At 42.2% G+C, this 14362-nt stretch overlaps 2 protein-coding genes across 4 annotated transcripts; one reads left to right on the top strand and one right to left on the bottom strand.

Annotated features, from left to right (window-relative positions):
* Positions 1–454: 454 nt before the first annotated feature.
* On the bottom strand, positions 455–6968 carry LOC127015509 (uncharacterized). The gene is made up of 5 exons (XM_050895496.1): positions 6916–6968; positions 4891–5046; positions 2796–2924; positions 2551–2688; positions 455–2313 (listed from the first exon to the last, which is right to left on the bottom strand). Exons 1-5 carry the CDS (start codon positions 6916–6918, stop codon positions 2224–2226), a joined length of 516 nt encoding a protein of 171 aa, XP_050751453.1. The 5' UTR covers positions 6919–6968; the 3' UTR covers positions 455–2223.
* Positions 6969–7290: 322 nt separating this feature from the next.
* On the top strand, positions 7291–14034 carry BBS12 (Bardet-Biedl syndrome 12). 3 transcript variants are annotated; one of them, XM_050896077.1, is made up of 3 exons: positions 8126–8177; positions 10537–11321; positions 11559–14034. In XM_050896077.1, exons 2-3 carry the CDS (start codon positions 10553–10555, stop codon positions 12689–12691), a joined length of 1902 nt encoding a protein of 633 aa, XP_050752034.1. In that variant the 5' UTR covers positions 8126–8177; positions 10537–10552; the 3' UTR covers positions 12692–14034. The 3 variants fall into 3 exon arrangements, with proteins under 3 accessions (XP_050752033.1, XP_050752034.1, XP_050752031.1); XM_050896076.1 differs by lacking the exon at positions 8126–8177 and adding an exon at positions 7291–7318 and having other exon boundaries at positions 10537–14034; XM_050896074.1 differs by having other exon boundaries at positions 10537–14034.
* Positions 14035–14362: the final 328 nt, after the last annotated feature.

The raw sequence follows: 14362 nt of genomic DNA, 5'->3' as shown, positions 1-14362 counted from the left end.
ATTAATGGGCAAGCCAGAAATAATGTTTCATCATTGTAGTATATATGGTAGGTATGATTGTGTGTCTTTTTCCTGCCTTCAGAAGTCAGGTAATGGGATTAGAACAGGAAGAGAGAAGTGACATGCATCATAGGTAAACAACAGTCATCAATCTCTTCCTGTGGCAGCACTAAAAAAAAGTACAGTCACTCTTATAGGCTTTGGGATTCCCCATAATCAACTAGAACTTCAAATTTCCCTTTCTGAATATAAGTGGTTAGTACTAGAAACTTTTAATCAGCATAGTGGAAGAGGGAGAGGAATTATGTGATAGACTACTGCACCTAAGAACTTCTCTCTTAGAAAAGATAATGAAAGTGAAAATGTACTTGGTGAACCATTTAATACTTCAAGATTATTTTTGAAAATTTAGTTTTCATAGTAAGCACACCAAGTTATAAAGCACACAAAGTCCTTAACTTGCAAAACAGTTTTATTTCACACTTATACAAACTTAATAGACATTTTAAAACACTTACAGTACTATAGGTTACATCTACTGCCACTGAATATGTTAATAGGGGACTGCACAGGTCTCTCTGAGTTTTCAAGGGTCCTACACAATCCCTGCTCTCCCACAGGTTTAAGCCTACTTCTGTACAGGTTAGGAGAGGGTCTGTTTAGCGTTGTTCAGAGTACAAAACTGGGAGGACTGGGGCAGCATGTGCCAGGTCCGCATCTGCATGCTGAGAAGAAGATAGCTAAATGAACACTTCTCCTTTCTGCTCCTGAAACTCATTCTCCCCCTGCTGGGCCCTTACAGCTCATGAGAGCTGAAGCAGCTGGAACGAGGAGCTAATCCAGGAGCTGGCTCTTCCTTTCTTCTACAAACCTCATTAGTGCTATCAAGCAACAGAAGCCGTCTGAAGAAAAGAGGGATCTTAACAGATACTGGTGAAATGCTGTTCTTTCCCTCCTCTTCCCACTGAACCCTTCTTACATTTTGCTACCTGCTTGCCACTTCACTGTGAGCAGTAACAAACTCTCCTTCAGGCGCCTTACTAGAGAGAGACGTGATTTAGGATTATACCATTTCCCTGCAGTTTTGAAGCTGATTGTCTAATCAGGACCCAAGGATAAACCCTCCTGCAGAACCACATAATCGGATGTCATATTGTGTGTCACTGCTCTGTCACCGTAACACACAAGGAAATGTGGCTCTCCAGCAAGTCCTAGATTGACAGTATATGCAAGAAAGATTCAAGAAAATGAAGGTACTCCTAAAAAAACCCAAAACCTGCCATGTCTGAAGTTAATTTGGATTGCATGGATCTAAATATATTCAATGTTCCACAGATGTCCAAGGTGAGCTATTTTTTCACTTCAGATGCGAGTCCTCCCTGCAGCTTGACTGTAAATAGCCAAAGACAGAATGTACCCTAGTGCGCCATCAAACTGAACTTTTTAGGTACCTAAAATCCTGGCATAACAGCAGCTCTGTAATGTCTTGGGAGTAAGAACAATGGCACAAGATGTTGACTGGTTATACAATAAACTTTGATAATCCAAGCAGGTTACGTTCAAGTAAAGTAGGTTTCAGATGATCAGATAAACAGAGGAACATCTACTGATGGCACACAGCTCCAAATGAAGAAGCAAATCTGGTTGTCTACATTTGCTTCTCGTTAGGTCCAAAAACAACTTGCCATGGGAAAACAGTGTTTCATCCAGAAATAAAGACAGCTATGCAACTGGTTTTAGAGTCTTTCACGGAAATAAACAAGAGGAGACAACTACCAAAAGATAACCTAAAAGCCTTAAAAGCAACAAACAGACTGTGCTTGTACCTTCATTCTGTAACCTTAGGAAAGTCAAAAGTGGCCTTTCCGAGCAGCAGTGGGAATCTTCACATCTCAAGTGAAATGTCTTTCAGTTAAATAGTTGAAACACAGCGTTCTTTATCCAAAATGGCAATCAGTGAAATTGTCAAGGGGGAGGGGAAGGGACCCTACCTTGCAGGTTCAGTTCATCCTTCCTTTTCACTTCTGCAATATCTCATTTTAACAGTTCTGGGTACTGAAGCCCCCCTTCCCCAATTAACTTGGGTGAAAAAGAAGAATGAACCAAAAATCTGTCCTTTCAGACTTTCTTTATATGGCAGAAAATATGCAGGAGGCACAAGCCCAGTTTTTAAGTCTTTTCCAGGTTATCTTTTGGAGCAGCTGTATAGCAAGGCAACAAATATTAATATAAGCTAGTTTTCTTCATGATTCTCAAGAATTCTTGCTCACTTACTTCTCCGTCTCCATCTCGATCAGCTTCATCAATCATTTCCTATAAAACATATTGTACATTTGATCAGGCACTGGACTCTAAACACAAGATCTTCCATTCATTCAAACAACAAAAAATCAGAAGCACTTCATGTGAAAACGTAACTATGTATTTGATTGCTCTTCATATTTCTGACCTCTCAGCCCTTTTTGTATAGGAATAAATTTCCACCCAATCCTTAGGAGCTACAGGATTGGTCTGTGCCTGTTAGAAAAGCTCTGGCAAATCAGAATTTACCTGAAGTTCTTCATCTGTTAAATTTTCTCCCAGCTCCTTGGCAACCCTTTTCAAGTTTTTGAATGAAATTTTTCCTGTCCCATCATCATCAAATAATCTGAAAGCTTTCAAGATTTCTTCTTTTGAATCCTTTTCACTCTAAACCAAAAGTAAAACATACATTAATTAGAAAACACCTGCCACTGAGATACTCCTTTTCAGTATTTTTTAATGCTGTCGCAAGAATTTCTGTTAAGAATTCCTACCATTTTTTGCGTCATCATAGCCAAAAAGTCTTCAAAGTCAATGGTGCCGCTTCCTTCTTTGTCAATATCTGCTATCATTTTCTTAATTTCTTCCTTCTTTGGCTCAAAGCCTAAAGCACGCATTGCAACCTGTGCACAAAAAGCAATTCTGTTAGGAGGCCACCAGAATTAGTGTGTCAGCAGCTGCCCTAAAGCTTGCTTAATTTCCTCGTCCAAAACTGTAATAACAACTCACTGCAATGAAACCATCTTGATATCTCTTACCAGTTTGTTTCATCCTTCCAAACAGTAATAGTGCAGGTTTGATATTCTTAAGACTCAGACATACTTTCTCTTTAGATCCATGTGGAACATAGATATATTTCTGAAACTAAGAGAAACTTTTTGTGTCTGAATTAGGTAAAGGTTGCAATCTACGTAGTTCCTAAAGGGACTGGGTTATCAAAATGGGACTTCAAGGGAGGTTGGAGACCAGGGATGTGATGTCACTCCATTTGAAATTGAGGGCAGAATGCCCATTAATTTTGATGGGTGCAGAATTACGTGCAGTTAACTTACACAATCCAGTACACAGAGATAGAAGAAATCCATATGCATAGCTCTTGGCACTTCTGGCTAGGTGGTGGAGAGGGGGGAGCGGGAGGGGGTGGGAGCTGACAACACTCCGTAAGTGTCTCAGCCTCAGCAAAGCAAAGACTGACTGCTGTGCTAGTTGAGGAAAAGCAAAGCAAACCTTCTGAGCCTTACGGAGTACAAGCAAAGTATTACTGTAAAAACAGTTGTGTAGATTGTTGACAAATGCTTAATATTAACATTGTTTAAAACCAGCCTAGAACAATGATTTTGCTACTTGGGTGTTTATTAGTAATTTCACAGCCCTGGTGTGCCAGATGATTACAGCATATGTAATTCAGAGACTGAAGTTTCAAGAACACGTAACTAGAGGAAGATTTGAACTGTGAACATTCGTTCTTCCTATATGCTCTAGTGGAAATCAGTAGTTAATATTAGGCAGAAATTTTCTCGCTAAACACTTTTCTACTGGAAAGTGCCAACTCACCAGAAACTTAACATTTAACTGAAGTGTGTTTTCTGACCAGTTTCATTGCTCCCCCCGCCTTTCAATGGGACAACTGAAAATGTTTCATTTTGTCTTTCAGAGGGGAACACTTTCTATTGTAAAATATCCATTATTTTGAATTAATTTTGAAAAAGAAAAACATAGCATTAAATGGTTGATGCTAAAACATTTCAGTCCATTCTAAGAACTATATTTTAACATGTATCATCTGCATTCAGAGAACACACTCTCCTTAACCAAGCATAAGTACTTCCAAATAAATCCTGAGATAAGACACAGGCTTAGGTAACTCATGCTTCTAGGTTACATACGCAGAAATTGAGACAGAGTGTGTGTATGTGAGAAATCAAGGTCAAAGAGGTAATTAAGATAAAAGGTTCATGCTTAAAAAAGATCAGACACATAAAAACATAGGGAAAGAACTGAGAATAATCTTCCCCCTTGTATTACTGTGTGTACGCATGTGCACGTGCACACACACACTACCTGAATTGCTACTGAAATGCAACTCAGATCTCTGTTTTATTCTTTTTTAAATTAAAAACAAGTTAATTTTTGGATTATGTATATGAAAATACGGTTGTATCTTTCCTGAGTGTGTGCAAAATCTGTGTGTTTAGTTCTGAGATGAAGAAAAAATTTGATCTGACATTCATCCCAGAACAACAAAAGTCTACGTCCCAGAAACAATGATCTTAGCCAGTCATGAAACCTGAAATGTGTACTGTGTGTACCTAAACAGAGGAACTGTTTAGTTCCTCTAATGCGCAGATACTCAAAGCTACCTGACCTACTATCCATGTATTAGAGAAGCCTGTCTGCTCTGAAGTATTACATACAGAGCTTTCTCAGGTTACCCGTGTAGTACACCCCAAATTCAGTGATGACAGCAAGCCATTACTCTCTTTTGTACTCCAAAACTATTTTAAAATAGTTAGGGCTGGACAAACAGAAAAAGCAGCTACAATTTTGAGAGCAAAGATACTTCCATCCAAGAATAAAAAGTTTGAAAACCTTCAGTTCTTTTATGTCGATGCTTCCAGATCCATCAGTATCAAACAAATCAAAAGCTTCTCTGATCTCCTGCTTTTGCTCTTCTGTAAGTTCAGGTTTCAAGCCACTTTTCTTCCGCTGAGCTGTACTTAAGCCAGGTTTTCTATAGTTGGATGCCTTCAGAAAGTGAAGGAGAGAAAAGATAAGAAATAGCCCCCTCCACGGAAAATTCAAAACGCAACTGAATTATAAATAACAATAGTAAAACTGTAGCAGAAGTGAGAGACATTCCTTGCTGCAAGTGGTAGACACTGGGTCTCTATGCTGACTTTCTCAGGTTATTCTAGAAAGAAAACAAGCTGAAGACTTTGTTACTGGGGAATACGCATTTGGGCTTCATGTTTTCTGTTTTAAACAGAAAGATCATCAATTAAAGGAGTAATGCCAGAAAAACAGGCAGGCAGTCTGAAAATGAACACTCCACTGAGGTGACTAAGACCCTCTGCACCTCCTGCCGATTGCTTTGATGTGTCAGGAGTGGTTTCACCTGGAAAACATGAGTAAATCATCCTCACAGCTAAAAAGACTGCTTGTATAGGGCCTTGACTGTAAACGGGACTCAAATTCAGCCACTTCTCAAAGTCAGCACTGAAACGGGATGTCTGAGAGCATCTGCGCTGTTGGAGCAAAGTTTAAAAGGAGCCGCGTAGCTCTAGCCTGCCTGTCCACCAACTAGCTGTGGTGCTAGGTAACAACATGTTGTGGTAGCAGTGAGATCAACACAAAATCTGTCCCGTAAGGGCAACTAGGGCTGAGCAACTGCTTGTGCTGAGCTGGTGCATTATTATCCAGGACACTTCTGAGACCTTTCCTGCTTCTGGCATAAGCTAGTGCAGTACAGAGTGTTTCCCCCCCGTTGAGCAGGAAAGATGTTTTCCTTGAGTGTAGGTTTTCTTCTAAACCAGCAGCAGACAGATTTTAGTCCTTCAGTCTCGAATCTGCACAGATTGATGGAAGGAAGGGCAGTCCCTCCCATCCCCAACTTTAACTGGATGGGCTTTATAAAAGTAAATAAAATACCAAGAAAGGAACTTGTTTTCTAGCTACTGCTGAGCAATCTCTTACCTCTGCTGAATTGTTACCATTTTTTGGCTGGGATCTCTCTGTTAAATACCAAACACAGAAGATTCCATTTTGTTGTATTTGGAAATGAAATTTCATTTTTTAAAATGATTTGTCCCTCCCAGGTTGGACTGCAAACCAGTTTGTCTGGCACACCTCTAACTGTTCCCTGCTATTAACACAGGCATCAGATTTTTACTACTCTCGGAGAAACCCACAGGAGACCTTTTCCTGACTACGAAGAAAAAAATTACTGACACACTACCTGAACCTCTTTTCTTGCATCCTGCGTAAACACCTACAAATCTAGTGAAAATGTTGAAGATCCTGAAGAGTAGCGTGTGCATTGCTTCCTGTTCCATTTATTTAAAAACTGAGTTGCACAAATCCATTTTGTGTTTCATCTTCTCGCCTGGCCAACGCCATTCAAATATGCCACATGCTACGGGGGACCGAATGAAGCGGAGGAGGTCAGTAAGCTGTGCTATTAACCAGGCATATTTCCTCCAGCTTACTCTACACCCTGAAAGCAGGTGATGTATTTTGCGATTCTTGGTGTTTTATCGGGGGTTTTTCATAGTGTCAAGGGGGGGGGGGGGGGGCTCTCCTTTCCCTTTTTCCCGGGGTGTTGACTTCCGCGTTGTGTGAGCAGACCAAGCAGCAGAGACGGCCTTGGCAGCCCGCGCGGTCCTCACGCCAGCTCCCCACAGCCCTTCGAGCCCAACGGCTGCCTGCCCACCCGCCCGCCCGCCCGCGGCCGAGGATCGGCAGAGGGCTCACGGCGCCCTGGGAAAGCCGGGCCCCGGCCCGCGCCGCGGGCACAGGCAGGAAGGCGCAGAGGGGCTTAGGCGGGAGCTTGCGCCAGCCGTTCCGCGGGAGGCGGCGAGGGGAAGGGGAGCCCGCGGCGAGGGGAAGGACGCTCACCATCTGGCCGTGGCCGCAGGGACGCCGCTCCAGGTCGGGACGGCCCGCTCGGCCCCGCCGCTCCTAACGGCCCGGCCCGCCTCGCGGAGGCGAGTGCACCCACCCCCGACACGCAACGAATACGTACTGTCCAATGAGCGAGCCGGACGTACCGGAGAGCCCGCCCTCCTCCCTAGCCCGGGCCAATGGCACCCGGCGGGCTCGTGATGTCAGCGAGAGCGCGGGCGCCGGCCCGCCCGCTGGGTCTACAAACAAGCGGCGGCGGTGTCCTGGCAACGGGGTGCGGCGCGCGGGGCGGCGGTTGGCGGCGCGCGGCGGGGCTGCTGGTTGCTATGACTGCCTCAGCCCACCTTGCCTCAGGCCAGCCCAGCCGCGGGGAGCGGAGGGAAACACCACTGAATCGGTGAGAAACCAGTACCTGCCTGCTCTGGGGCCGACGAGGGGCCTGGGCCAGCCCTCTAGCTGGGAGGAAGCGGCCGGGCCGGTACGAGGCCTCAGTACGGCAGCTCTGGGCACCCCCTGAGCAACCTTGGCTCCTACCGGGGTGCCTTCCGCCTCCCTGCTTGCGTGCTGGCTGCTTTCCACTTCCAGGCTGTGAGTGACGTGGGGCTGGTTCACCATGGGCATTTGGGTTCAGCTGCACTGATCTAGGAAGCTCACTCTCTTCCTACATTAGTAGTAGTAGTGCTGGCTCTTAGGTAGATGAGGTAGGTCATGCCAGTCACCTGAACACTTCGTGGTTTAGTTGCAAGCACAGCATTTTCTACCCGTTTCTCATTCATTATGCACCAGTGCTGGTGCAAGAGAATGCATGCGAGACTTTTTTTTTTTACAACATTTCACAGAACTACATTGATTTGGAAAACTGATCTAAAATTTTGTTGTATTAGTTTAGCCTTCATGGTTGAGGAGCCGTAAGACAAAGTGAGTAATAAGTGTTTAGTATACCTCTTGTATCCTAAAGTTCTTCACTTGAGACCCCTAAAACCTGTTTGTGTAAACATAAACTGAACCTAAGGTCAAGTTTTATTTTGCTTGGAGAGATGGGTAATGAGGCAGGCAGCAGTAGGTCAGCATGCAAGTTAGCTCAGCAGAAGCCATCGGTACTTGGTGTCTCATGTATGGCTGTCCTTCACTACCAGTTTGTTCATTCGTTCTCCAGGATGCCTCCTTTGCTTTGCTGACCTAACTTGTGTTTGACTCCGAAATGTAATTCCACTCGACCCTTTACCTTTTCCACCTCAGACTGAATGGGAAAAGAGGTAAGAGGTCAGGGGATGGGGAGATGAAAAGTTGAACTTTGGGTCTGCTGTATATTGGTTCGTACAGCGTAGGATAGTGTGATGTTCTTGCCAAAATAACATGCATAAAACAAAAGGGGAGGGGAGAATATCACAAAATCATAAATCACACATGCCAGAGGTTGTGCAAGCAATGAAATAAAAACTCTTTCCTCTAAGTGCATGCCCTGCCTTCATCTGGTTTTGCAGCCAAGCCCTGGGTCCATTTGGTTCAGGTTTATGGATCTCCAGGAGTACAGGCTGGTGTCCAAAATGAAGCTACAGTTTTAAAGTATGAGTTTAAGCTGAAAGTAAGGAGCATGTTTTTCAACTTAAATGTCAGAGAAGATTTTAGCTACGCAACTTGTAGTTGGCTGCGTTGAGGTTTGGTAAGTGCATTGACTTGACAGAAGGTGTTGCACTAACTCTAATTAATCTGTCTCATAACCAGTCTTGGTTTCACATTCGTTGAAATAAAAACGCCATTCTGATAAGACAATGGCTGATATTGCTGAGCTGAGCCCTCGTTTGGGCCTGACTGGGGAGTAAGAAGTTCACTGTACTGGAAAATGGAAACCCCTTTCCCACCAGTCTTTCCATAGTTGTCTTCCATCCAAACAGCAGCATGGCCTTCTGCCCAGAGCTACGTGCCAAGGACGTAGGTAGTGAGAGAGCATTACTTGGCCTTTCATAGCTAATTTAGTTCTTTCCTAAATTTTATGAAGAGAAGCACAAATTGGTTATTTGTTCTTTCTATCAAAACAACAGCAGGTTGAGAAGTGGCCATTGCTAGTTGAGAACTGCTTGAATTCAGAAACAGTGATGTTGGAGGGGAAAAAAAAAAAACAAACAAAAAAATACCCCCAAAAACCAACCAAAAACCCCCGAAAAACAATTGTCTTAGTAACTCCTTAAGAGAAATCAGATGGAACGATGAGTTTTTGGGGGAGTGGGGGAAACATGTTTCATATTGGATTCCATGATCCAATGATTATTATTTAATCACTTCAAATCTTCTGTTTGTTTCAAAACGAGCTACCTGTGGTATTAAGCCAAGGATTCCAGTTAAGAAAAAAGAGCATTTTTTTAAATTATTATTATTACTGGAAGTACTGATATGGATACATAGCATGACTAGACCATTATCGCAAGACATTGCCAAGAAAAATTTCCAGAAAAACTCTTAAGCAGGTTGGATGGAGGTTTTCAGATATGCATTCCCAGTGCTGTTTTAAGTCAAAAGTACCTGCTTATCTAAAAGTCCTTTTCTTAAATTGTTGATTACGGATAACTATAGACTAAAATAACTTCTTGGTTAATGATTCTTTTGATACTTCAAGATGTATCTAGTAATTGAAAGGAAATTCTGTGGTCAGTTTGGGTTAGACTAGAACTTCAGGTCTGTCAGCATATAAAGGTTATTTCTGACTGCCTACTCTGCTTTTTAAATTCACACTTTGTCTTCATTTGAGATAATATTCAGATGGACTTTCACTGAGTGGGACGGAAAAAGAATTCTTTGGATTTGGAATAGCTACGCAAAGGGACCTTTAGGGAGATGAAATACATGATTTGAATCTGAGCATAAAAGGTATATGGCTAAGGCTTCTTAATTCTTGGTGTGTATACTTTTTCATTCAAAAAAGAAAAAAAAAAAGGAAGCTTTAGTTTAATCCATGTGGTCTGCCACAGGACTGTAGTGTGGAAGGGATTTCAAAGGAAAGAAGATTTATTTTTGGCATGTTAAAACTGAGTAGTAGATCACAACTTTAAAGTCTTGGTAGTTTGCTTTGTGAGGTATGAAGAAGTGGCATTCCTTTTCATGCACATCTAATGAAGCATTGATGCGTGCTAAATAGAATAAATAGAATTTGCATAAAATAAGTTCGATTATGTTTTTCCAGAATTGAAGGTTAAAGTCAGTGGCATAACTATTGGTACCAAGATGGATCTGTAGCACTTCTGTTTTGCACATAATTGTCCATTCTGCTCTAATGAACTTTTGCCCTGAGTAAGGCAAATAACTGAAACTCCAGATAGCAGGTCAGGAGAGAAATGGTAGTTTTGTACAATCTGTACTGGTTCATGTTTAAGAAACCACTGGAATTAACAGCACTTTACTATCTGCCAGCAAGAAAAAATTCCATGGTATTTTAGCAATGCACCATTTCAGCAACTATTTGCATCAATGGCTCATAAGTGCACAGCATGAAGAACTGTTTTATACAGAGAGTCTCACGGGAGAGCTGTGTTCAGTGTTAGACTGTTAATTTAATTTTTTGGTGATATATGCTCTGGAGTGCTGTGAGGATGGGGCAATAAGTTTGTGTTCTGTTCACAGATACTGCCTGCTGCCCATGGCTTTCAGGGATTTGAATGCAAGAAGACATATTGGACTTCAACAACTCTCATCCTTAGCGTTAGCTGGAAGAACATTATTGGGGCCAATGAAATCATGTAAATTCATTGTGGATGAAAGCACCAACCAGAGCACATTGATTTGTTCTGCTGTTAGACTGATTGAAAGTTTGGATTTAACTAGTGCTTCTGGACAGCTTCTTAATGAAACCATTCAGGCACAAAACAAGGAGTTTAAGACTGGGATGAGTACCCTGTTGTTTCTTATTGGTGCATGGAGCAATGCCGTACTGGAGTGCCTCCAGCAGAATGTTCCTGTTTCAGCAATAGTATCTGTGATGTCTGAGGGGTTGAACTCTTGCTGTGAGAGAGTCCAGTGTCTTCAAATATCAATACATGATGTAAATAAAGAGCTGTGTTCTAGCAGTGTTAGGCCAAACGCTTTTAAAAGCAAAACTTGCCCAATGCGATGTGACAGTCTTCCAAATCCTCAGATTTTCCTGCATTTTCAGAAGGAGGTTTCTGCGCCAGAAGTAATTCCGATAAATTCTTGTTCCCATCAAGAAGACGATTGTAATTTTAACAAAGACCTGGTTTCACCTTTGGCCGGCTTTGGTTCAATAGCTTCTCTTGTCAAACCAGCGGGTGACAAAAGTATATCTGTGATTTCTGGAAGTGGTGTTATTGCATCCAGCTGTAACAAACAAAAGTTAACCCATAGCAGATACTTCAGCACTCTAGGAAAAAGCCATTTTTCAAGTCAGCAAGGTAATTTTCAGGGATACCTTTCAGGACCATCAGCAGATCCATGTGAATGTTATGGTTTAGGACACCTGGCAATGGCTCTGAGCCATGGAAATCAGACTAGCGTGAAACTGCTACAAAGCATTGTTGCATATCAACAAGAGAGAGCAGAATGCAGTGGCTCTTCCCAGATTAATATTGCAGAAATTGTGACATGCTGTTTACTGGGCCTGCCTGAAAGCTATTCTTGTGTCTCCCCAGGCTTTGTCACGTTAGTATCACCAGAACAAGTCACAGTTCTCAAATACTTTGAAGACAAACCCCTTCGGATTCTGCTAATGGATGGTGACCTAACTGAACAATATCGTCACGTAGGTTTTAATAGACCACGTAACGTAAGGACCATATTGGAGCATCCTAGCCTATGGGAAGGCAGAGCAGGAGACTTATGGTTAAGCAGTATGTTAGATATTCTGATAAGCTTTGAAGTAAACTTGGTTTTGGTCAAAGGAAACGTGTGTGAAAACTTAATGGAAAAATGCATCGCAAACAGTATATTGGTAATTGGTTCTGTGACTCAGGATGTGTTGTGTGCCTTTGGGGAGGTCACCAGCGCCCAGCCAGTGACATACCTCACCCAGCTGAATGCTTCTTGTGTGGGGAGCGGGGCCCACGTGGAGTTGTGGAAGGCCTGTGATGGGCGTGCAATGGATCTGGGTGAGCTTGTGCCAGTCAGGATAAAAGTGCGAGGAATTCCCCTGCTCACGGCCGTGCTTACCACTACTGTAGCTTCAAAGATGCAGCTCATTGAAGACCAGTTCTGGACTCTGGTGTATCGACTCCGTCATGCTTTAAATGACGAGAAGGTTTTTCTTGGTGGTGGTGCAGTGGAGCTCTTGTGCCTTAGTCACATTCAGATGCTTGCAAAACAACCTTTACAGCCAGCAAATAAAAACGCTGCAAAAGAGTTTCACAATCCTTGGCTGGCAGCATCTGTGACAGAGCATAAATCAGTTGTGCTCCAAGCATTAGCAAGTGGCTGGAAGCAGTATCTTTCGGTGGTTATGTGTAACACCGCAAAAGCTGCATCGGAGTTGGAAGCGTGTACCTCAGTTGATCATCACCTCAAAAAAGCAGCTGACTGTGGCTCTCCCTCAGCATATATATTGAAAGAGTTTAGAAGAGGTGATCTGCTCAGGGGTGGTTCTGGTCCCTTCACTGACCATGGAGAGGGTTTAAAGGTTTATGATAATGTTACAGCGAAGACAGAGGCATGGCGGAGAGCTCTAGACTTGGTGCTGCTAGTGCTTCAAACAGATGCCGAAATTATCACAGGTCCCAAAAGGAATCAGCTATTGAACTCACGTGTGTCAAGTGAATTTATGTTTTTATAGGACTTGCAGGCTTTATTTATAAGTCCATAAGTCAGTGGAAGAAGTCCAGGTGCAACCTACATTTCTTCATATTTTATAAAGCAAACATTTAGATGTGAGTATGACTTTAGAGTGTAACAGCGGAAATCAGAATGTGAGACAGTCACAAGGTAGACATAATTTCCCGTTTCTAGAAATGAGAGTTAAGTAACAAGCAGAAATCACTTGTGGGCTTACCTCTAACCCCAGCCGTGCATTTCTAACTAATGATATTGTCTGTATGGATAGATTAATCCAGTCAAACTGACTAATCTTATTTAGCAGAGCAGATGTGCAGTTCTTTTTTTCATTATAACGAGGAGCACTGGGCAGGTGGGTATATATTGAGTCTAGTTGGAGAGAAGTTTGACACCTTGGATATGCTTATATTCTGAACATGCCCTGTCTGTACAAGGTATTTGGACTTGTGTTCCATAAATTATTCTTGCTTAATGTCTTTTTATGTCTTCTAAAGAACAGTAGGGATTTCTTACATAACATTGCCATACTTGTGTTAAATGAAAGAATATCTAGAACGTAATTAATTTTTAATTAATATGTTGCTCTTAATTTCTGTACATTGCAAATGTAAGAGTTAAACTTGCAATAATTTATGAGCGTTACATTTTATGCTAAGAGATTGTATTAGTAGATTCTACATTTGCATATTTATATGGGCCATATATCTCCTATTTTCAAATATATACCCTTTGGAATTTTTCTTGTTTTGACATAAATTCAGGCTGAATCCTCCCTTTTGGTATTATAGACTGGATGTATCTCTACACAAAGTTTTCTTTTACATCGCGAGTTGGATTTTTAGATTATTTCCTTTGGGCTCTTTAGGTTATCCTTGCAGAGAGGAAAATGTATGTTTTAGTTGTTGGCTAAAAACTGAAAACGAATATATCATGATGATTGAGGCAAGGCATTTTTACTGTGTTTCAGCACTTAAAATTTGAAAGCAGAGCCATGGAGAGTTGGCATTTTGTTGCAAGAAAGAGGTGTGTAACTATGAAGCTGTTTTTTCTGAACTTGGCATTCTGAGTCACACTTAAAGTGAAATGTCTCACCAGTCTGGTGAAAACAGAATGGAAAAAGAATGGAAATGGTGATACTAAAGTGGATTCCTGCTTTTAGGAACTTTCTCATTAAAATGCTAATGGCTGGCAGTACTTGGATTAAGCACTTACTCATGATTGCTGGTGCTGGTGGCAGACAGTCCTGTGGTGAAAGCTAAGAATTGGGGTGGGCTAAAGAGTGTTTTCTGAGTCGTGATTCAGTGGAAAGGCAGATGGAAAGCAAGTGGTTATTTTACTGTTAGAGCCTTCATTGCTACTTATTTACTGTTTTAAGTGGATGGTTTTTCTTCTGGACTTATTTTCCTTGCGGTATCTCCCCACTGGAGATGACATCTCTGAGAAGAGCCATCACCTGCCTCAAACCCCTGTGACCACTGGCAGTCCCCCAGTTGACTTGTACTGAGCCTTAACACAGTTCTCTGCCTTTAAGGCCCCTCCCCTCTACCTGTGCATTTCATGGTGCCTAATTCCAGAGGGCTTGAGTTAATGAAAAGGAAGGACAGTTCCTAAAATGTCTCCCCCGTGCTGCGAACACTTTGGCATTATATCCCATTATAATTGTCAGTAGATA

This window comes from Gymnogyps californianus, chromosome 4 (genome assembly GCF_018139145.2).
Source record: "Gymnogyps californianus isolate 813 chromosome 4, ASM1813914v2, whole genome shotgun sequence".
NCBI classification, from domain to species: Eukaryota; Metazoa; Chordata; class Aves; order Accipitriformes; family Cathartidae; genus Gymnogyps; species Gymnogyps californianus.
Note: the sequence above shows the minus strand (reverse complement) of the source record. Positions and strands in the feature narration are given on the sequence as shown.

Excerpts from the sequence above, each read along its gene's own strand:
- LOC127015509 (XM_050895496.1), bottom strand. Across the intron at positions 2,925-4,890 it reads TCGACATAAAAGAACTGAAG|GTTGCAATGCGTGCTTTAGG; the intron begins GTTTTCAAACTT and ends TTTTGTGCACAG. Across the intron at positions 2,689-2,795 it reads CTATGATGACGCAAAAAATG|AGTGAAAAGGATTCAAAAGA; the intron begins GTAGGAATTCTT and ends CTTTTGGTTTAG.
- BBS12 (XM_050896076.1), top strand. The coding sequence starts at position 10,553 with ATGGCTTTCAGGGATTTGAATGCAAGAAGACATATTGGACTTCAACAA.